The sequence below is a fragment of the Podarcis vaucheri genome (assembly GCF_965113315.1).
Source record: "Podarcis vaucheri genome assembly, chromosome: 8".
Lineage (NCBI taxonomy): Eukaryota > Metazoa > Chordata > Lepidosauria > Squamata > Lacertidae > Podarcis > Podarcis vaucheri.
Window position 1 is genome coordinate 90847454 of NC_138766.1, and position 24254 is coordinate 90871707.

General features: G+C 46.4%; 1 protein-coding gene and 1 long non-coding RNA gene across 10 annotated transcripts in view; one reads left to right on the forward strand and one right to left on the reverse strand.

Annotated features, from left to right (window-relative positions):
* ADGRB1 (adhesion G protein-coupled receptor B1) overlaps nt 1–24254 on the forward strand; it is a 388463-nt gene that overhangs the window by 237081 nt on the left and 127128 nt on the right. For all 9 annotated transcript variants that reach the window (XM_082235447.1, XM_082235451.1, XM_082235450.1 and 6 more), the window contains exons 16-17: nt 3104–3206; nt 4296–4339. In XM_082235447.1, coding sequence (XP_082091573.1) covers nt 3104–3206; nt 4296–4339 — 147 coding nt within the window. The remainder of the gene's footprint in view (nt 1–3103; nt 3207–4295; nt 4340–24254) is intronic.
* LOC309539701 lies at nt 17033–17865 on the reverse strand. The gene is made up of 2 exons (XR_014222966.1): nt 17653–17865; nt 17033–17219 (listed from the first exon to the last, which is right to left on the reverse strand). It is a non-coding gene; the product is annotated as an uncharacterized lncRNA (long non-coding RNA).

Consider the following 24254-nt stretch of genomic DNA (forward strand, 5'->3'; position numbering starts at 1 on the left):
GGTTGTGAGCTGGACAGACGCCTGGTTCCAATCCTGCCACAACCATGAACTCAGTAGGTGTCCTTTGGGAAGTCAGTGGCCATGCAACCCTATCCCATCTGTGGAATGTTGACAGTGAAACAACACACCACCTACAAAGTAGCTACAGGTTTCCAGCATCCTATCATCTCAGAAAGACGTGTGGTTAGCAGTCCTCCAGTGCCAGAGATGAGCTGAGTTTGTTGGCAATTGCAAGCACCTCTGCCAGGCCTTTGGGCTTTTGAGCTGATCTGGAGCCAGTGGTTTTCCAGGTCGGGCACTTGATGAGGGTCCCAGGGCTCAAAAGTGCCCCTCACCAGTCTGACTTACAGCCAGGCAGAGGCAGGGCAGGAGAAGAGGCAGGCAGTGCTGCTGCTGCAAAGAAGATGAAGTTTGGTACCAACTCTGTTTTCAAGTATGGGCCTTGTATTGAGAGGAGCAGATGGAAGGATGCTGCATACAAAGCTGGATTCCAAAGCTCAGCTGTTTTAATATTTTGTGGTTGCTTTAAGGTGGCGTACAGCTTGTGATCTGTCTAGGATGAAGGGCAGGGAATCAATTTCACAAATACATAAATAAAATAAATCTAGCACCTCCTTTCCCCATACGAGCCTACCCATTCATTAAAGTCGCCCTTAAGTCCAAACACCAGTCCCCTGCCCTGAGTAGTCCAGTCTCCAGAGATTAGGCAGATAGTTTTCTCTGTGGTGGGACCCCATTTGTAGTACAGGCAATCCCTATTTTAGGCATGACCAAGATATGCGGGATCATATACACACACATAGCGCCGAACCCGGAAGTGACCGAGAATGTCATAAAAGATATCACTAAAAGGGCAGGGCAGAGCGGGGATGGAACAGGGCGGACCGAGGTGTTTTGATTGCATGCTATTTCATGCAAGCATAAATTGACCCAGAGCACAACCCCTACACAAATCAGGGGTTGCCTGTACAAATGTGTTCAATAAACACACAAGACGTAACCGGCTGTATGTTTGAAAAAATAATATATACTATTCATTGTATTGAATTGTAGATTTCAGCAGAAGTAGTTCATAAAGTTCAACGAAAAATGTAGAAGACCCAGTGAATCAGTTTGTTCTCTAATCAGTTTATGCATAAGGTCGAGAAATGTGAAAGTGTCTATTCCACTTGTCTGTTCAGAGAGTCCAACAATCCACATGAAGGGCTGTTACATTTCCACAGAATCCTTTCACAGAGTCTAAGGCAAGGATTTCCGGAATATTAGCCTTGTTTCGCCATCCTAGGCTTCATCAGTAGTACAAACTCATACAGTGGTGCCTCGCAAGACGAAAAGTATCCGTTCTGTGATTCTCTTCGTCTAGCGGTTTTTTCGTCTTGCGAAGCAAGCCCATTGACGGATTAGCGGATTAGCGGATTAGCGCTATTAGCGGCTTTTAGCGGCTTTTCTGCTGATCGGATCAGCTGGTAAGCGGCTTAGCGGCTTAGAAAAGGGGGGAGGGGAAAAAACCAGCAGGAACTCGCAAGACATTGTCGTCTTGCGAAGCAAGCCCATAGGAAATTCATTTTGCGAAGCACCTCCAAAACGGAAAACTCTTTCGTCTAGCGAGTTTTCCGTCTTGCGAAGCATTCGTCTTGTGGGGCACCACTGTATATGATATCACAGGACAGTGGATCTTAAAGCATAGTAATACTTGTCTTAGACTCTGTGAAAGGATTCTGTGGAACTGCAACAACCTTTCATGTGGATTGTCCAAACTCCTTGGCAATATCTTCACAGCAGCTTAAACTGTGGCATTCGCCTTCACAAGAGGTAGTGATGGCCATCAACTTCAGAAGAAAATTAGACAGATTCATGGGGGACGAGGCTGTCAATGGCTACTTGCTATGATGGCTATGATCAGAGGCAGTAATGATTCTGTATACTGATTGTTGGGAATCAGAAGTAGGGAGAAGGCTGTTGCGTGGCGCGTTCCTGTCCTTCCCAGTGGAAATAAAGACACACGACACAACTATTTAAGGTTAATGGGCTAAATATGGCCACAACTTTATTGGTTACAGGTGATGAGTGGTATTGGCTTAGGCATTGGTGCTAACAGACTATCCAGCTTCAGCTTGAAGTCCGGGAAGGGTTAATGACCAGTAAGGCGAGTCCTGATAATGCACATCAACTAGGAATTCCCCTGGGGTCACCGCTAGGGGGCGTGCCTTAGACCCTCACCTCCCCAGGCTTCGGACAGGGCCACACCCCCCCCCAGAATCCTTTATCGGACTACCCTTCAATATGTGGGGCGGGTGATGGCGTTTCCTCCCCTCTTCCATCTACAAAACAATACCAATACCAATGCCTAACCGTCAATGCTAAGAAAGTTGTAATGATTTGCTATGAGGTAGGCGAAAACCAAGTGGCTGGTGCCAATTTGCCAAGTGGGAAAATTCCTACCAGGCCCCTCAACGGCGATCAACCAAGGTCCATAGCAAGATCAAGGAACAAACAGCTTAAAGGGTGGGAGGGTGGGAAACAGGAACAGCTGGTATGTGGGAAAATAGGGATATCCCTGACGGCACCTGCGTTTACATCGGGCAGGCCATGCCCCCCAAGCCAGCCAATTGGCTGGCCAGGGGGTGACACGGCCGGGGATTCCCCCAATCGTGCAGGGGCTGGGCTCCAGCCTCCGCGCGCATGGAGGGGCCATGACACCCGCAATTGGCCACTGTGAGAACAGGATGCTAATAGAGATGAACCTTTAACCTGATCCTGCTCTTTGCTATGTTCTTATCTGCCTACAAGCTTTTATTGTTATATGTTTCTCATTTAGTCACCTGGTTGCTTTGTTCTCTTAAGTTTCTGGGTAACAATATCGTGATTTTCGCTGCTGGCCTTTTGTCTCCTTGTATTTATTTCATTGTTCCAACATTGCTGTTTAATCCATCAGTTTTAAAGTGTGCCATGCTGATCGCAAACTGCCTTAGGCAGATTTTGTGCAAAGGTGGAATCACAGCACTTGAAAATGAATAACGTCATGGGAGCTTCTCTCCATTGCTGTGACTTCTCCCCATTCTGCCCCTTCGCTGCCTTTTGACATGCTGTGTTTTCTCCCTAGAAATACTACAGTTCTGAATTCCAGAGTCATCTCTGTGACTGTGAAACCAGCTCCCCGCTCACTGCTCACCCCTATGGAAATTGAGTTCTCCCATTTGTACAATGTAAGCACCTACTTCGCTAAAAAGGAAAATGTCGCTGATATGAATGAAGTTCAATATAGCTGCTGCCACCCCAAAACCCTATGACATCTGAGCCTAGGAAGAAACACTGTATTTTGAGAGGTTGGGTGTTTTTTAGGGGAGGTGGGTAAACTTGAAAAGAGAAATGTGTGGGTTGCTTTGTTTTTAAATGGTAAAGGCGTATAGAAAGGTTGGGATCATCTAGATCCCCTATGGTCTTCTAGATCAGTTGACTCCAAGGCTGGGTCCCCACATGTTGTAGGACTACAACTTCCATCAACTTGATCTTTGGCTCAGCTGCGACTGATGGGACTTGGAGTTTGACAACAGCATCTGAATTAACATCTGAAGGGCTGACACATGGAAGATGGAGGAAGCTCATTTTCTGCTGCTCCAGAGGGCCAGATCCAAACCAACGGATTCAAATTACAAGAAAGGAGATTTTGACTAAACCTTAGGAAGAACTTTCTGACAGTGGGAGCTATTCAACAGTGGAATGGACACCCGTGGAAGGTGTTGGGCTCTCCTTCATTGGAGGTCTTTGCATGGAGGTTGGATGGACATCTGTCAGGGATTCTTCAGCTGTAGTTCCTGCATTTCAGGGTATTGGACTAGATGACCCTTTGGATCCCATCCAACTCTACAATTCTATGATTCTATTTACATCTGGGGACACTGAACGATGAAGACCTCTACTCTAGATGTTGCTGGGTGACAGATCCCATCAGTTCCTGAACATTGGCTCTGTTGGCAAGGGCTGATGGGAGCTGGAAGCCAACAACACTGGGAGGGTCATTGGTTCCCTAACTGTGGTTTAGAGGAAGTTGAGTTTGGGATTTCACTCATATGGAGCAACAGGAAGTGTGGCTGGACTACACTACCTAGGATGCCCTAAAGGCCTCTGAGGCAGGAGAGGGAGGTGGAAATGGGGCGAACTAAAGTTTCCATGGGACTAGTTTTGCTTCACCTGGATAATAATTCAAGTACATGTTATGCTGTATTTAAGCAGATCTCTCAGTCAACGATTCAACACCAGCTCTTTTCTCCTTTCCTCTTTTCTCATCCTGGCAGGGAACTACCAACCAGACCTGCATCCTATGGGAGGAAACTGATGTGTAAGTTCAGTGGGTTATTTTTCTCACTGTTGGGTCAAGAAAAAGCATTATTTATTCATCGGGTGGGGGAAGGCTGCCATTGTGGAGTGTATTTGCAACACAGAAGGAATGGTCGGACACGCTTTGTTTCTTAACTCATGTGACTGGATAGTCCTTCCAATTCATCCCCACTCTGATCTGTGTCCATCTTATGGTGTAGCAAGCAGAGACGTCAAGGAATCTCAACAAAAACTTAAAACAGGGCTGGAAATGGCTCGTGTTCGCTTTTTCATCCCATGCCCAGAACAAACATCAACCCATTGAATACAATGAGTATTCACTCTTGTTTGCAAATGATTTGTAATGGTTCACATTCCACGCCCCTTCGATTTGTATAGTGGTACCTCGGGTTAAGAACTTAATTCATTCCAGAGGTCCATTCTTAACCTGAAACGGTTCTTAACCTGAGGCGTGCTTTCGCTAATGGGGCCTCCCACTGCTGCTGTGCTGCTGTCACGCGATTTTCATTCTTATCCTGGGGCAAAGTTCTTAACCTGGAGCAACCACTTCCTGGTTAGCGGAGTTTGTAACCCGAAGCGTCTGTAACCCGAGGTACCACTGTACTGTGTTTCCTTTACACTGAAATCAATGTAGCAGAGCAACATAATGGCAATTTAAGTTACACAATATTTGTAATCAATTGCATACTGTAAGTTCATCAAACAGCCCATGTGCCCATTGCAAAATCAATTATTGAGATTCTCAAAATTAAACCATAAGGAAGGGAGAGTGGAACACAAAGGAAGCACCAGCCCAAGGAATGCAACTGGCTGAGGGATAGCAGCTCTCCCCTTTCTTATGGATGCTTCATAAATTAAAACTTTAATGTGGACATATAAAAGGTTTTATGATTGCGCATAAGATTCTAGCTCATGTGCCTTGCATAGCACATCTTCCCATGCTGAGGAAGTAGGATTGATGATTACTCCCTGCTTGTGGCCACTGACTCAGGGCTCAACATGCATCTGCTCTCTTGCAAGATGCAAAGGAGTCCTTTGTTTCATTTGGCATTCTGCAGAAAGGTCAGTTGGTTCATTTGTGTGGCCATGTGCAACTCTTTTCAGTCCATACTGTCCTGTGATGCAAGATAGCTGGAGGGGCTGTGTGGCTGGGGAGCTAGAATCTGGAGGCTCACACGATTGCCAGGTAGTTTGTTGGGGAAAACCTTTATAGAAACCAAACACCATCAGATCAAAGGCAAAGGCAGGTGACGAGGAGTCAAGGAGCGGGGGAATCAGCCTTAAAATGGTGTGTTTATGGTCGTGGCCTTGAGGTGCACAAGGAGAAGAGAACCTCACAGGCATTGTCCTGGATTTGGGTATGCAGAGGTGGTAACAGAGAGAGACAGACAGTTGTGTTGTAAATTAGACAAATTCATGGTTTAGACAAATTTATGGATGTGCTGTGGGCTAAACCACAGAGCCTAGGACTTACTGATCAGAAGGTCGGCGGTTTGAATCCCCGCAACGGGGTGAGCTCCTGTTGCTCGGTCCCAGCTCCTGCCAACCTAGCAGTTCAAAAGCACTTCAAAGTGCAAGTAGATAAATAGGTACCACTCCGGCGGGAAGGTCCCTGACCATTTTACCTTTGGCAACAGGTTCAGCCACATAGTTAGCATAGTATTAAGCCTGGTACATTTTAATAACTCCTGTAAGGGTTGTTTAAATACACAGATCAAGACGAGTTGTCCTTTAAAGCTCCAGTTCCTGAAACACCTGGCTTTATTAGCAGGTTTGTGTCCCTCTTTCTCAAAAAAAGAAATCCTAACATGAAGTGTCTGAATCCTTTTTTAAAAAAAACAAGAAGGGACATGGCGGGGGGGGGTATCCTACAATCCATCATGCGCTCATTTGCATTTAGATAGATATTTAAGCTGCATTGTTAATAATGGCTCTTTGATTTAATAAATCCAGCCTGCTTGGGTGACTGCATGTTGCTCTGGTGAGCCAGCCCTCCCCTTCCTCCTCCTCCATGCCCCGCCTTTTATATTTGAATTGGACAAGCTGGGGGAGCCAGCGCTTGTTTGTGTTTAGAATAGCGCGTGTGATTAATGAGCTTTGCAGAAGCTGGCAGAATTGAAAGCTGCGAGCCTGGAACGATTCTGGGTTACGCCGCTGTGTGTTACCAGGGGTGTTCATAGGAAGTAATTATTAACTGCTTAGCGGCACAGTTTGAGTGGATGTCTCGGCAAACGCCTTCCCCCATTGCCTTGAAAGGCTGCCAAATCTCCTCTGGAGTAAAACTCTGGGAAGGCTTCCTTTGCAGTGGCTTGTAAGGATGGGCATGCAGCCTTCTCAGTGTGGAGAAGGATCAGGGCTTGTCCAGGATGAAGAGAGTAATAGCATCATTGCTCTATTCTGCCTTGGTCAGACCACACCTGGGGTCCTGTGTCCAGTTCTGGGCACCACAGCTTAAGGAGGTGTGCAGAGGAGGGTGACCATGATGGTCAGAGGTCTGGAAACCAAGCCTGATGAGGAGCAGTTGAAGGAGTTAGGTATGTTTAGCCTGGAAAAGAGGAGATGTGATATGGTAGCCATCTTCAGATATCTGAAAGGCTGTCACATGGTAGATGGAGCGAGTTTGTTTTCCACTGTTCCAGAGGGTAGGAACAGACCTAACAGATTCAAGTTACAAGAAAGGAGATTCTGACTAAAACTTAGGAAGAATATTCTGAAGGTAAGAGTTGTTCAACAATGGAATGACCCACCTCCTAAGGTTCTAGACTCTCCTTCACTGGAGGTCTTAAGTAGAGGTTGGGTGGCGACCTGCTGTGATTCCTGTATTGCAGGGTGTTAGGTCTCTTAGCCTCAATTCTATTATTCTAGGCTGGTGGGGAAGTGTTGGGATTTGCAGTTCAAAGAGGAGGAACTGGAAGGGTGGGCCACAGGGGAAATTCCCACATCCCCATGGTCATCCTTCTAAGAAACTGCAGGGGGCCTTCTCAATAGTGGCACCCACCCTGGTTCCCTGTAACTTGGCATCTTGCAGTGAGGGAACAGCCAGCAGACCCTCAGCGCTGGACCTCATAGTCCAGGCAGAAAGATGGGAGTAATTTGTGTGAGAAGTGAATTCTCTGGAGGCAGCGCCTGATGCAAATGTACACCTTAAATATATTGATTCTCAGAACATCAGGTGAAGATTGGGGGATGGATGGATGTGAAGCCTCTTTTTCTGTTAAGTGCCTTATTCCCTTGGGGATAATTGGCCGGGGGCCACACACATAACAGTGGTTGAAGCAGCAGCAAAACGTGTACAGGGAAAGAGCTGAAATAGGCAAGTCTGTCTGTCTCTGACACTCCTTTTTCTTCCTCTCCCATTCTCTATTTAATAAGAATAATAAATTTAATTTATACCCTGCCCTCCCCAGCCAGAGCCGGGCTCAGGGCAGCTAACACCAATAAAATCACAGTAAAAACATAATAGGGGGGAAAGAGAAGGGGGGGGACCCAATTTAAAATACAGGTTAAAATGCAATTTAAAATGCAGCCTCATTTTAAAGTAGCCAATAAATCAACACCATAAGGGGAGGGAAACATAAGGGTCAGGCTGAGTCCAAACCAAAGGCCAGGTGGAACAGCTCTGTCTTTCAGGCCCTGCGGAAAGATGTCAAGTCCTGCAGTGCCCTAGTCTCTTGTGACAGAGCGTTCCACCAAGTCGGGGCCAGTGCTGAAAAGGCCCTGGCCCTAGTTGAAACCAATCTAACCTCCTTGAGGCTTGGGACCTCCAAAGTGTTGGCATTTGTGGACCTTAAGGTCCTCCATGGGGCATACCAGGAGAGGCGGTCCTGTAGGTATGTGGGTCCTAGGCCTCACACCCCATTCACTTTCTTTCTGACACTCCTCTTTCCCCCTCTTTCTCTTTGACTTCCCCTCTCTTAATTCGTTCCAGAGGTCAGTACTTAACCTGAAACTGTTCTTAACCTGAAGCACCATTTTAGCTAATGGGGCCTCCTGCTGCCGCCACGCTGCAGGAACACGATTTCTGTTCTCATCCTGAAGCAAAGTTCTTAACCTGAAGCACTATTTCTGGGTTAGTGGAGTCTGTAACCTGAAGCGTATGTAACCCGAGGTATCACTGTATGATTTTCTGGGAACTTTTCTCATGTGAAGATCCGATTTCTGGGTTAGTGGAGTCTGTAACCTGAAGCGTATGTAATCCGAGGTATCACTGTATGATTTTCTGGGAAATTTTCTCGTGTGAAAGATCCGATGGAAATGAATGAAAAGAGAACTATTCAGGCATCTCCCTCCCCTCCTCATTGCGTGAGGGACAACGATGCCCCCATTCCATTTATTCTCTTCCCATATGTCCCCCTTAAAAGAGGCTAGCTACGGCAAGGTGCAAAATTTCTGATGTAAGGGTGTAATTGTGCCATGGAAACAGAGGTCAGGCGATTCTGTCTCCCTCCTCTGAATTAAGTTCAGATCGGCATGTCCCAATTTCCCCACCTCTCCAAACACTTGAGAAAAGGAAAACATCCCTTTTCTGTGCCCTCCCTCCTCTGAATACCCAACAATGCCCAGGGTTAGCTGGCTGGCCTGTGGTATTCAGCGCACCAACATGCCCTACATGTTGATGGAACAGGTTCCTCAATGCCAGGACACTCAATTCAGGGTGAAGATGCTGTTGTCGGTTCTCTTTTGCTCCCCTCATCTCTGTGTTGGTTGTGGGTATTTATCTTCCTGACTCCCACTTTATGCTCACTTTCCTGCCCCCCCTTTCCCTTTCTAAGCGTCTGGGGTGGGGGAGGAGACTACACCCTCCTCACTCTTCTACCAACCTCCTTGGGAAGTGTCCAGTTTTCAGGCTCCTGGCTGCCTCCTGTTGTGCACCAGCGATGTGGGGGCCTCATTATGGGTTTCCATGCTTACCAGTCACATGGCATCTTTGAAATGCTCAGGCCTGTGAGTTAGTCAGCTTTACTGGCCTTGAAGGTGGAGGGGGGGGAGGAATGGGACGGGACTGAGTTGTGGAGAGAGAGAGAAAGAGGCAGGGAGGCGCCCACGGCAGTCTGCGGGAGGGAATAAATTAGCTCTGGCAATTTAACTGGAAGAGGCCACGGATCCCGAAAGCCGGAGAAAATATCCTCATCGAGGGAGGGTGCAAAGGAGCGAGGAGGAGATTTGCAGCCACCCTGAACCAGGCCTCAGCTGAGAACTGCTGGTAGAGTATTATTAGTAGAGTATAATTAGTATTATTAGTAGAGTATAATTAGTATTATTAGTTACCTCTCCTTTCCCCTGGGGATCGGGGTGGCGAGTGGAGACACGATGGCTAAGAGCCATTGTTGACCCGACTGGCAGAGTTTTCTGGGCATCAGGTTTGAATGTGTGTCCTTCTTGAGCACACACACAGCAGCAAAAAATGTGTCTTTCTCTGCAATTGATCCGTATGCATACCGCACAATTGTCCCGTTTTGACCGGGACATCACGGATTTAAAGATGCCATCTGATGGGATACTGGAATGTCCTGGGATCCATGCATCCGCCCTTGGGCTTCTGACACTGAGGAGCGCAACTTTCCCCTCTTCTCAGTGTCTTTTAAAATTTAGTGGGGAAAGAGGGCAGCAGCGGTGGCTGCTGGGAGAGGCCAGGCTCTCCCCCAATCAGAACATGCGTTGGGGAATAGAGCAATGTCAATGTGATGGGTTGGAGTGAGGAAGTGAGGAAGTGAGGACAACCCTCTGCTTCACCTCTCGCAGCCCCAGAAGCACTGGAGAGAGCAGAGTGCATGTACTAGGGATCTGCGAGCCCAGCGCCGCTTGACCCACAGCTGGGATGGTAGCTGTGCACAAAGAGAAGAGAACCTCACAGGCATTGTCCTGGATTTGGGCAGAGTTATGCTGGAGGGTTTGCAGAGGTGGTAACAGAGAGAGAGAGATAGTTGTGTTGTAAATTAGACAAATTCATGGTTTAGACAAATTTATGGATGGGACGCGGGTGGCGCTGTGGGTTAAACCACAGAGCCTAGGACTTGCCGATCAGAAGGTCGGCGGTTTGAATCCCCATGACAGGGTGAGCTCCCGTTGCTCGGTCCCTGCTCCTGCCAACTTAGCAGTTCGAAAGCACACCAATGCAAGTAGATAAATAGGTACCGCTCTGGCAGGAAGGTAATGGCATTTCCGTGCGCTGCTCTGGTTTGCCAGAAGCGGCTTAGTCATGCTGGTCACATGACCCAGAAGCTGTACGCCGGCTCCCTTGGCCAATAAAGCGAGATGAGCACCGCAACCCCAGAGTCGACCACAACTGGACCTAATGGTCAGGGGTCCCTTTACCTTTACCTTATGGATGGGAGAGCTCTTGACGGCTACTAGGCACAATGGCTCTACTCTGCCTCCCATGAGAGACTGCAATGCTTCTGAAAACTACCGTATTTTTCGTGCTATAGGGCGCACCGGCCCATAGGACGCACCTCGTTTTTGGGGGGGGAAATGAATAAAAAAAATTATTTTCCCCCTCCGCTCTGGCTGCCGCCCCAAGCCTTGCGCTCACCAGCCCGAAGCACGGGGCACCCTCCAAAGGGCTCCCTGTGCTTCGGGCGACAGGCTGTCGCCCCAAGCCTCGCGCACCCGGCGGGACCTCCTGCCGGGTGCACAAGGCTTGCGGACACTCGCGGGGGCTGCAGGCTGCTGTCCGCAAGCCTTGTGAGCCCGTGGGAACTCCCACCGGGCTTGCAAGGCTTGTGGATAGCTTCCTGAAGCCTGGAGAGCGAGAGGGGTCGGTACGCACCGACCCCTCTCACTCTCCAGGCTTCAGCGAAAGCCTGCATTCGCCCCATAGGACGCACCCAGATTTCCCCTTCATTTTTGGAGGGGAAAAAGTGCATCCTATGGGGCGAAAAATACGGTAGTTGCTCCCCAAGAAGGGGCTCTTGTGATGAACTCCTGCTTGCAGGCTTCCCCAATGGATCTGGTCGGCCACTGTGAGAAGAGGACGTTGGTCTAGATGGGGCTTTGGCCTGATCCAGGAGGTTGTTCTTTTGTTCTTATGGAACTGTGGAACTCGCTGCCAGAGGAGATAGTGGTAGCCACCGACTTTGAAAAAGGATGAGACCAAGTCATGGAGGATTCACCATGATGGCTATGCTGTGCCTCCAAGGTTGGAGGTAGCAATCATTCTGAATGTCATTTGCTGGAAACCATAGGAGGAGAGAGGTCTCGTGCCCCAGTCCAGCTTGCAGGTTTCCCAGTAGAGACATCTGGTTGGCCTCTATGAGAAGAGGATGGGTTGTTGACCTGAGCCAACATGCTCTTCTTATGTTCATAAATGGAGCTCTGGTGATTTCAGGCTTTCTAATATGTATGGTCACCACACAGCAGTGAATATGCAGAATATATCTGTTGTTGTTTAGTCATTTAGTCGTGTCTGACTCTTCATGATCCCCTGGACCAGAGCACGCCAGGCCCTCCTGTCTTCCACTTCCTCCCACAGTTTGGTCAAACTCATGCTGGTAGCTTCGAGAACACTGTCCCACCATCTCGTCCTCTGCCATCCCCTTCTCCTTGTGCCCTCCATCTTTCCCAACATCAGGGTCTTTTCCAGGGAGTCTTCTCTTCTCCTGAGGTGGCCAAAGTTTTGGAGACTCAGCTTCAGGATCTGTCCTTCCAGGGAGCACTCAGGGCTGATTTCCTCCAGAATGGATCGGTTTGATCTTGTTGCAGTCCATGGGACTCTCAAGAGTCTCCTCCAGCACCAGAGTTCAAAAGCATCCATTCTTCGGCGATCAGCCTTCTTGATGGTCCAGCTCTCACTTCCATACATCACTACTGGGAAAACCATGGCTTTAACTATGCAGACCTTTGTTGGGGTGATTTCTCTGCTTTTTGCAAATGTGTGCATGTATACCTTGTGTGTGGTGTACTTGTGGATAGGTAACTAAGGCTTTTTGCCTGAGGCTCCTCCCCCATCATGGATATTGTATAAATGCAGACCACAAGTATTTCTAACTATTTCGGAGCCAGCTCCCCATGGTCTCATGTTCCCGCTGGAGGAGGTAAATTTGCTTTGTTCCGTAGACACATGGTAGAATCCCCACCCCCTTGCACACAGAGAGAATTGTTTGCTGCTTCATGAGTCTGGGACAGGGTAGCCCTGTAGCAGAGTGCACACACCGCTCCCCATATAACTCTTGAATTCATTGTTGCTTGTGCAGCTTGCTAAGAATGTGCCAAGAATTGCTAATGCATTGGGAGTCCTTCTCAGCATTACTTACTTGACCCAGCAGACGGAAACAGCCGCGGTCAAATGCTCTGCCCAGACTCTTGAATGGCTTAACTTACAGGGGTTGGCTGAAACAGGAGTCAGCCAACAGGCATTTCAAATCCAGAGATCCCGAGTGCACATTGAATTTATTGTGAGGTTGCAATCTCTCCTTTTGAAATTTCAAGAAGGGTGCATGTGTTGGCCTCTGAATTTACTGCAAGGTTGTCATCTCTCCTTTGGCAATTGTAAAGTGTGTGGTTTTCTCGTTTTTCGAACTGGCATGGAAGAGTTAGCGGGTTGCCTTATATATGCCCCTTTGCTTCCCCCCTTATCTTTTCTTTTTAAAAATGGGATTTATATTCTGTCTCATGCCCACAAAGAGCATTCAGGGCAGTTTACAATGCACCATAAAACACACAATGAACTAAAGATGGGCAGTGCCTTATCCAATCAGTTCCAGCAAAGTGTCGAATGATTTTATTCAGCTCCACCAAAACCCTGGAATGGATAGCAGATTCTAGAATGGCTTCTGTAATTCACTTCAGCAGCCAGGTTGCTCTTATTACCTTTTGGACACTGACCCTGAGGGTTTCAAATCCAGAAAGGAAACTCTAGAATCCCGCAACGAGTTAATCATCAACCAATCTTCTTCTACACTGAGACCTTTGGGAGAATTTGTGAGCTTTCCCACGCTCACCTCAGATTAATTTACCAGTTATTTTTCCTCTGCAAAGAAATACAAAAAGTTGAGACTCAGAAGGTTGTATTCAATGTTGTTTTGAGCAGAATAGACCCACTGAAATGGATGAAGCTAAGTTAGCTGAGCCCATCTGGATCTGCTCTGAGTAGGGCTAATGCCGAAAGTAAACCAGAATGTAGCCAAAAATGTTTGCCGCCAGCCTTCACTTTTCTCATCTGGCAAATTGCTGTGATGGTGGCGGCAACAGCGGGGCCAGATGGGAAGAAGAGAGGAGTGCAGAAGCAGGTTGTGTTGTGGGGCAGAGCCAGAGAGGCAGCCTCTGGCCACTGGTGCCACTGCTATGGAACCGTTCTCCTGACTTGTGATGCTGCTGAGCTGGGTCAAAGGTCAGGGCTGGGTAGATGCATCTCTTGATAGATAATAATAATAATAATAATAATAATAATAATAATAATAATAATAATAATAATAATTTATACCCTGCCATCCCCAGCCAAGGCCGGGCACAGGGCAGCTAACAAGCAATAATAAAAATAAGTTGAATGAATACAACTTAAAAACAACATTAAAATACAACATTAAAATATTGAAACATTAAAATATTAAAATATAGCCTCATCACAGGAGGAGAAAGAAAAAGAAAAAAGAAAGAGGGGGAGGGAATCAAATTGGCTCCAAGCCAAAGGCCAGGCAGAACAACTCTGTCTTACAGGCCCTGCAGAAAGAAATCAGATCCTGCAGGGCCCTGGTCTCATGAGACAGAGCGTTCCACCAGGCCGGGGCCAGTGCTGAAAAGGCCCTGCCTCTGGTTGAAGCTAATCTAACTTCCTTAGGGCCCGGGACCACTAGGGTGTTGCTATTTATGGACCTTGAGGCTCTCCGTGGGGCATACCGGGAGAGGCGGTCCTGTAGGTACGAGGGTCCTAGAGATAGATAGATGATAGATAGATTGATAGATAGATAGATAGATAAATAGATGATAGATGATAGATGATAGATGATAGATGATAGATGATAGATGATGATAGATGATAGATGATAGATGATGATAGATAGATAGATGATAGATAGATAGATAGATGATAGATAGATAGATAGAGATAGATGATAGATATAGATGATAGATAGATAGATAGATAGATAGATAGATAGATAGATAGATAGATAGATAGATGATAGATAGATATAGATAGATAGATGATAGATAGATAGATAGATGATAGATAGATAGATAGATAGATAGATAGATAGATAGATAGATGATAGATAGATAGATTTTTTAAAGATATCAGTTCCAACAGTCATACAACATATCTTCTCATCTTATACAATATTTTGGACTTCCGTCAACACCTCTGATGATTTTCCGTTCTTTATCACTTATTCTGCATTTCTTGATTTCTATATTACATTTAATTATCCTTAACTAATAATTCTCTTCATAGTCTTTCTTGCAGTATTTCAATCCACCTTACAAAACTTCTTGCAATCCTACTAGCGTAAACAATTACTTTTCAAATGGTTCATATATTTACTCCAGCCTTCTAAGAATCTCTGATCCCACAGGTTTCAAATACTTCCCGTTAATTTATCTAATTCTGCATAGTCCATCAACTTCATCCTCCATTCTTCTTTCGTCGGTAGTTCTTCTTGCTTCCATTTCTGTGCCAATAATATTCTTGCTGCAGTCATTGCATATAAAAAACAACTTACAATCCTGTATATTAATATCATCTCCTACAATGCCAAGTAAAAATGCTTCTGGTTTCTTAATAAATGTACATTTCAACATCTTTTTCACATGTGATAAAAGGTTCCTTCCTTATCTTTACATTTCCAACATTTGTTACTTATTTTATACATTTTAGCTAATTTTACCAGGGTGATATACCACCTATACATCATTTTCATCTGGGTAGATACACCTCTGGAGCCCTGCTGGGTCCCCTGTACAACCCTGCCCTTGCCACTGCTTTGCCCCGCCCCATCAAGGTGAGATGCAGTCATGCCAGTGTTGGAAGGGCAGCTTCACCACCACACCAGTTGCAACTGGAACAACAATACTTGGCCATTTCCTTGCTTCTTTTCCCATGGGAATGGCCATTCCCTTGAGAGTTCCAATGAAAGGACCATGGCTCAGTGGTTCAATCCATCACATTTCAAAGTAGGGCTAGGGAAAGACCCCTGCCTGAAGTCTCTGAGGCCCACTTCCATTCAGCATAGACTTTATCGAGCTAAAGGTAAAGGAGCTTGGGACGCTGGTGGCGCTGTGGTCTAAACCACCGAGCCTCTTAGGCTTGCCGATGGCGGTTCGAGTCCCCATGAAGGAGTGAGCTCCCATTTCTCTGTCCCAGCTCCTGCCAACCTAGCAGTTTGAAATCACACCAGCGCAAGTAGATAAATAGGTACTGCTGTGGCAGGAAGGTAAACAAAGTTTCCATGTGCTCTGGTTTCCATCATGGTGTCCCGTTGCGCCAGAAGCAGTTTAGTTCTGCTGGCCACATGACCTCGAAAGCTGTCTGTGGACAAATGCAACCCCCCTTGGCCTGAAAGCAAGATGAGCGCCACAACCCCATAATCGCCTTTGACTGGACTTAACCGTCCAGGGGTCCTTTACCTTTTTATATTGAGCTGGATAGACTGATGATCTAGCTTTGTATAGGCATCTTCCTAGGTAGCAGCAGTGGATTCTAAGCAACCACCCAAGCTGGAGAAGAATTTAGGGGTTCTAAAATCTCACCACTCCTTTTAGGTGGGCTCTCCAAGTTCCTTGAAAAAGATTCAATTACCTCTAACAAGGGGTGCAAGTGGTAGTCTAACACAGCCCTCATTTTTTATATTAAAAAACCCCTTTCTCCTTGCTTGAAAATAATTGATCTATATTTCTGTCATCATTTAGTAGATCCTAGAAGTGTCATGTAGAAGGAATTGCTTTCAACACGTAAGTTTTTGTGTCTGAAGGCAAGCGCTATCCTTGAGAGCCAGTGTGGTGTAGTGGTTAAGAGTGGTAGTCTTGTAATCTGGGGAACCGGGTTCGCTTCCCCGCTCCTCCACATGTAGCTGCTGGGTGACCTTGGGCCAGTCACACTTCTTTGAAGTCTCTCAGTCCCACTCACCTTATAGAGTGTTTGTTGTGGAGGAGGAAGGGAAAGGAGATTGTGAGCCGCTTTGAGACTCCTTAAAGGGAGTGAAAGGCGGGATATCAAATCCAAACTCCTCCTCCTCTTCTTCTTCTTTCGCCTCTGAACAGTTTCCTTCCAAAATCTTAACATGTGGAACTCACCGATACAAGAAATGATTAGTATGCCTACTAGGCTTAAGACCAATCTTTGCCAACTCCCATCAGGTTTGGCCAGCCCATAGTTGCTGGGCAACTGGGAGTTGTGATCCAAAACAGCCGGAGGCCACAGGATGGCAAAGCCTGCCTTAAATGATTTCATAAATCCACTGGCAGCTATTAACTATGATGGATAAGTAACCAAACAAACCCCTGTGTTGCAAAGAGAACGTCAGCAATGTCTAGGCAACACAGTGACCATGTACATACACAATAGACAATCTTTATATAATTCCTTCAAACCATAACAAGTACAAAATGAAATCTTTAGACTCAAAGTCTCTGAAAATCTTTAAATGAAGCGAGGTACCAGACTTTGTACAATGAAAGACAAGCTGTGAAGCTTTGTGTATTCGGCAAATATGATGTCCAACACTGAACAGTGATTCCAGATATTGACTACTTTTTCTTAGAATTCTTTGTCAGCGTGGTGGGAGGATATAGAATTGCTTCATAAACCCATCTTATTTTGAATGAATGTGTGTAAATGAAAACATCAAATGCTGTAGAACAGTGCTCGTGTAATAATGTAGTCACTTGTTATGGTTTGAAGGAATTCTATAAAGATTGTCTATTGCGTATGTACATGGTCATTGTGTTGCCTTGTTGTTTAGTCGTTTAGTTGTGTCCGACTCTTTGTGACTCCATGGACCAGAGCACGCTAGGCACTTCTGTCTTCCACTGCCTCCCACAGTTTGGTCAAACACATGCTGGTAGCTTCAAGAACACTATCCAACCATCTCGTCCTCCGTCGTCCCCTTCTCCTTGTGCCCTCCATCTTTCCCAACATCAGGGTCTTTTCCAGGGAGTCTTCTCCTCTCATGAGGTAGCCAAAGTATTGGAGCCTCAGCTTCAGGATCTGTCCTTCCAGTGAGCACTCAGGGCTGATTTCCTTTAGAATGGATAGGTTTGATCTTCTTGCAGCCCATGGGACTCTCAAGAGTCTCCTCCAGCACAAGAATTCAAAAGCATCAATTCTTCGGTGATCAGCCTTCTTTATGGTCCAGCTTTCACTTCCATACATCACCGTGTCACCTAGACATTAACTATGATGGAGGCAGCAGTTGCTGGAAACTGCAGGTGGGGAGAAGGCTGTTGTGCTCAAATCCTGCTTGCGGGTTTCACACAGATATCTGGCCACTGCTGTGAGAACAGGATGCTGGACCAGAATGGCAGCAGACACTTCTTATGTTCTTCGTATAGTAAAGATAAATTGAGACTATGTGTTTGGAAGGAGTATATGTCTGAATGTCAGCCACCAGCATCAAACTGGGATGCCAATAACTTTCTTATAAGTTCCCGCTGACATCTGATTGGACACTGATGGAAACAGAATGATTGGCTAGCTGGCCCTGGCTCTGATCCTGCAGGCCAATTATTATGCGATTGAAATCTTTGTAGAAACCAAGCCCCACCCCCTTTTTTGCACAGATGGAACACTTTCTGTGTTTTCCACCCAGCGATAAATCCCTCTAGAAAACACAGATTTGGAGCTGTGCTCTTTCTATCTCAAGACCTGCCACTAGGGGGAGGCCTCACTCACTCATGCACACCAAAGTTGTAGCAACTGTGACATTAAAAAAACCCCTGAGTCAGTCCTTGGATTTCTTTTAGAATTGATTTTCTTCTTATGCATCATAAAGTGTTGGAATGAGAAATAGATTAGTGTAAGGGAAAGCAATAACTGCATGCCCAGGGTAGTGTGTGTAAGTGTGATGGATTGAAGTCATTCTGTATCCCCTTAACACACACACACACACAGAGAAAGCAGATGTGTGATAATGTAGCTGGTATCTAGGGTCTATGCAGTGACCCATGACCCCCTCCCCACAGAAAACCCACCTGCAACACAGGAACCATCAAGACGACAGAGAGGTAAAATGATAGCAGTTGCACATTTCTAAAAATGGAGCAAGCTTGTTTCCTGCTACTCCAGGGGATAGGACTTGAACCAATGGATTAAGATTACAATAAAGGCTCACACGGACCTTTGTTTAATATAATAATAATAATAATAATAATAATAATAATAATAATAATAATAATAATAATTTATCATTTCTATCCCACCCATCTGGCTGGGCTTCCCCAGCCACTTGGGGTGGCTTTCAACAGAATATTAAAATACAATACCTTATTAAACATTAAAGATTTCCCTAAATAGGGCTGCCTTCAGATGTCTTCTAAAAGTCTGGTAGTTCTTGTTCCCTTTGACATCTGATGGGAGGGCGTTCCACAGGGTGGGCGCCATTACCGAGAAGGCCCTCTGCCTGGTTCCCTGTAACTTGGCCTCTCGCAATGAGGGAACCGCCAGAAGGCCCTCGGCGCTGGACCTCAGTGTCCGGGCTGGATGATGGGGGTGGAGACGCTCCTTCAGGTATACTGGGACGAGGCTGTTTAGGGCTTTAAAGGTCAGCACCAACACTTTGAACTGTGCTTGGAAACATACTGAGAGCCAATGTAGGTCTTTCAAGACCGGTGTTATGTGGTCTTGGCAGCCGCTCCCAGTCACCAGTCTAGCTGCCGTATTCTGGATTAGTTAAACAAGCTATGGCTTTTTGAATTGCCATTCCCCCCCCCAATCCTCTTTTAAAGGCATCCATGTTGTTAGCCACCATTGACTCCTTTGTTAGGAAGTTTCACAGTTTAACTGTGTACTGTGTGAAAAAAGGCACTTCATTTTATCTGTCCTTAATTTTCCAACTTTCAGCTTTCTTGGATGTCCATTCGTTCTGTTGTTATGAGAGAGTGAGGAAAAACAACAACGTTCCTCTTACCAGGCCAGGCATCATTTTGTAAAATTCCGTCCTGACACCTCTTATTTTCTATAAGCTCAGAATTCCCAAACCATCCAACCTTTCTATGTAGGGGAGTCTCTTCATCCTCTTCATCATTTTGGTTGCCGTTTTCTGAACCTCGACCGTACCCTTTTTGACTTAAGATGACCAGAACTGAACACAGTACAGTGGTACCTCGGGTTACAGATGCTTCAGGTTACAGACGCTTCAGGTTACAGACTCCGCTAACCCAGAAATAGTACCACAGGTTAAGAACTTTGCTTCAGGATGAGAAATTGCACGGCGGCGGCACAACCGCAGCTGGAGGCCCCATTAGCTAAAGTGGCACCTCAGGTTAAGAATAGTTTCAGGTTAAGAACAGACCTCCAGAACGAATTCAGTAGTGGCACCTACCCTGTGGAACACCCTCCCACCAGATGTCAAAGAGAACAACAACTACCAGACTTTTAGAAGACAACTGAAGGCAGCCCTGTTTAGGGGAGCTTTTAATGTTTGATGCATTACTGCATTTTAATATTTTGTTGGAAGCCGCCCAGAGTAGTGGGGTATAAATATGTTGTTGTTGTTGTTGTTGTTGTTGTTGTTGTTGTTATTTCTTAACCCGAGGTACCACTGTATTCCAAATGTGGTTGCATTAAGATATATTGGCAGTTTCATTTTCAGTTCCATTCCTAATGACCCCTAGCATGAAATTTGCCTCCCCCCCACATACTAATCTATTAGCAGCACCATGATGCTTCTTTCAAGACTAATTTCACTGGGGAGGGAGGAGACCCCGTGGGAGCCATAAAAAGCCTCTTTGGCTGGATGAACTGATGGGCACAGTGTTGGCAGCCCCTGCCCTAGAACCATGGCACATCCCAACACATCACACTCCCTGCAGTTCTGAGTAGTTCAACTCCCTAAGAAGCATTGGCTTCTTAGCCGGCTGGCAAAGTGGATTAGTGCACAGCGACACACGTGAGCCGCAGCTGACAGCTGGGTCGATACTTAGCCCTGGCAGCTTCTTGGGACTGCAAGTGGGGTGGGGGTAGGGGGGTAAACTTGACATGCAACTGACCTACTGCTAAGGAATTGTGATGCATAGTGTGTCAGGCTGTATTGCAGTAGGTGGCGCTGAGCCGCAGATGGAAGAGGCCTAGGAATGCAGAGGGTTGCTTCTATGGTGCTGAACGGACAGCTCCAAATGTGCAGGGTTATTATTTTTCCCCCAGGAAAGGATTTATTAGAATTTGATTTGATCTGAGGTCAGATGGTGAAAGCAGGCAAATAACTGTTGCCACGATGTCAGAGGTTTCCTGTTTTGTTTGTTTGTTTTTAGGAGGATAGGGATTTTTTAGTTTAGAGATATGGTGAATAAGAAATGACCACAAGGCTTTTTCTTTAGCTGGAACTCACAGCCCTGTTTAGGGAAGTTTTTAATGACTGATGTTTGAATGTATTTTTAATCTTTTGTTGGAAGCCGCTCAGAGGGGCTGGGAAAACCCAGCCAGATGGGTGGGGTATAAATATATTATTATTATTATTATTATTATTATTATTATTATTATTATTATTATTATTATTATTATTACTGGAAGTCAGTTCTGGCACCTCTCAGGCGGACACCAATGCCATTCCTAAGAGAATAAGGGAGTTGTTCATGGCGAGTTCTGCCACCTCTTTTTCTAAAAACAAAATAGCAGTGGTTGACATGATAGAAGTTTTTTAAGTACAGTCATACCTCATGTTACGTTTGCTTCATGTTACGTTCTTTCAGGTTATGTCTCGCAGCGACCCGGAGGTACTGGAAAAGGTTACTTCCGGGTTTCGCTGCTTGTGCATGCGCAGAAGCGCAAAATGACATCACGCGCATGCACAGAAGCACCAAATCGCAACCCGCTGCGGGTTGCGCTCTTTTCATGTTGCAAACGGGCCTCCGGAATGGATCCCGTTCGCAACCAGAGGTACCACTGTTATGCATGGCCTGAAGAAAACAGATAGGGAAAACTTAATCTCCCTCTCTCCTAACATTAGAACTCACGGACAGCCAATGAAATTGAATGCTGGAAAGATCAGGACAGAAAAAAGAAAGTTCTTCTTCAAGTAATCCATAGGCGCCAACACTATAGGGTTGAGGTGCTTTCACATCAAAATCTGCCGAGATGGGGCTGAACCTCCATCCCTCCCCCCCTTGAGTGGCCAGGCTGGAGGCCCGTGTGATGGAGCCCCCATTCCCAGTGTTGGGCAGAATTCGATGCCTCTGAAGTAGCTCACAGTGAGAACAGGATGCCCGATTATATAAGCCATTGGCTTGATCCAGCAGGACTCTTCTGATAAGCATTCCTCTCGAGGTGTCACTGGCACAGGGAATGGTGGCATTTGAGCTTATCCCAGGACACCCCAGTGCTTTACAGCACTGTTTTCTCTCAATGGCAATAGCTTTCCTGGGATTCACACACAGGTCTTTCCCAACCCAGTGAGTTTCGTGGCGGAGTGAGGATTTCAACCTGGGTCTCCCGGGTTGCAGTCCAGCACTGTAATCATTATACAGCACTAGCTCTCTTATATGCCTAATGAACCCAACCCCAGGAAGAGGAAAGGGACAGGGGAAGTCTTAGGAAAGATGGGGGTGGGGGAGAGATAGACTTTGAAAACGCCACCCAATTAACTGGGACTTTTCTAACATCAAGTGTGCTTGAGAAAGTTGATGGTGTGAGTGACTAGCAATCTGCTAGCAACCCTTTTAGCTTGCCAGCCCTTGTAGGGCAAATTTCTGATCTGATTAAATCGAGCAATCTGTGGTGGAAGCCTTACATGTTACCAGACCCTGCGGAGTTGAAATTTGCTTGTGTGTGGTCCATCCAGGGAGCTATGGGGGGGGGGGAGAGAGAGAGAGAGAGAGAGAGAGAGAGAGAGAGAGAGAGAGAGAGAGATTGTCCCCAGCTGAGCCCTTGGCAAACAGATTGATTTCCACCACCCACCACCCTCTTCCCGTTTTAATTAGAAGCCTCCCTCTTAAAAAAAAAAAAAAAGAAGCCTCCCTCTTTCAGCTGCCTCCACAATAGCAGGTATTTAATTAGCAAAATCACACCGTCCCTGTCCTCACACCAGAAAACAGAAGGAATCTCCCCTTAGGGGAAACTCTTCTCAATCCTTCTTGCTTTATCCCCAGAGCTGAGATTAACAACAGTGTGAAAAGCGGATGACTGTTTCACACAGATGTTTTGACATCTGTCCCAGTTTGGAGCAAGTGGATTGGTGGTGGGGATAATGACGTAAAATGTTTTCTTTCTTTCTTTCTTTCTTTCTTTCTTTCTTTCTTTCTTTCTTTCTTTCTTTCTTTCTTTCTTGAGAGAAAATAAACAGAGGTGGGTGGAGAAAAAGCTGGGTGTATAAAAAAAGGAAAGTACAAAATAGCCACTTTCCTGTCTAAATAAGCAGCCTTTGACCCCCCCCCCCCCACAAATGGCACGCACACACAAAATTGCCAATTAAGGGATGCAGTTACAGTTTGCTTTTGCTTCTCTTTTACAGAACAGTTGTCTAGCAGATGCTGGGTTCTAAATATCCCCACTGAATAGATTCCCAATCTGCCTCTTTATTCTAGAGCAGAAGAATGGAAGGGTCAGCGGCACTAACAAGTTTGCCTTGCTCATTATTAATAGGGAGAGCTTTTCAGAACCACAGGGGAGGAACTCCATGCTACTTCAAGAGAAGTGTGTTCCGAAAACTGCCTTTGGAGAGATGATGGAAATGAAAGGGCAGGGACATTAGTATAGCACAGTGTTCCTCAACTTTTGGCTTCTTGCATGTTTTGTACTGACATGGGTGGCGCTGTGGTCTAAACCACAGAACCTAGGGCTTGCAGATCAGAAGGTCGGCAGTTCGAATCCCCGCGACGGGGTGAGCTCTCGTTGCTCGGTCCCTGCTCCTGCCAACCTAGCAGTTTGAAAGCACATCAAAGTGCAAGTAGATAAATAGGTACCACTCTGGCGGGAAGGTAAACGGTGTTTTCGTGAGCTGCTCTGGTTCGCCAGAAGTGGCTTAGTCATACTGGCCACATGACCTGGAAGCTGTACGCCAGCTCCCTCGGCCAATAAAGTGAGATGAGCGCCGCAACCCCAGAGTTGTCTGTGACTGGACCTAATGGTCAGGGGTCCCTTTACCTTTATGTTTTGTGCTATAACCTCCATCGTCCTCAGCCAGCACAGCCTGATGGGAGTTGTAGTCCAAAGCATCTGCAGCCAGAAGACACTGGTCTAGGCAGGTGGCAGGAGCCTCTTCCCTGCTAATTCTCCCCAGCTGATGTGCTCCTTTTCCCTCTCTTGCATGCAGGGCTTTCTTTGGAACTCAAATCCTAGTTGGGGGGATGGGCAAAAGCAGCCTCATGGGGAAGTATTAATAATAGTAATAATAAAGTTTATTTATACCCCGCCCTCCCCGGCCAGAGCCATGCTCAGCGCGATTAACACCAGTAAAATTACAGTAAAAGCATAATGGGGGGGGGACAAATTTAAAATACAAATTAAAATGCAGTTTAAAATGCAGCCTCATTTTAAAAGTAGCCCATAGATCAAAACCATAAGGGGAGGGAAACATAAGGGTCAGACTGAGTCCAAACCAAAGGCCAGGCGGAACAGCTCTGTCTTGCAGGCCCTGCGGAAAGATGTCAAGTCCCGCAGTGCCCTAGTCCCTTGTGACAGAGAGTTCCACCAAGTTGGGGCCAGTACTGAAAAGGCCCTGGCCCTAGTTGAGACCAAGCTAACCACCTTGTGACTTGGGACCTCCAAAGTGTTGTCATTTGTGGACCTTAAGGTCCTCCGTGTGGCATACCAGGAGAGGCGGTCCCATAGGTAT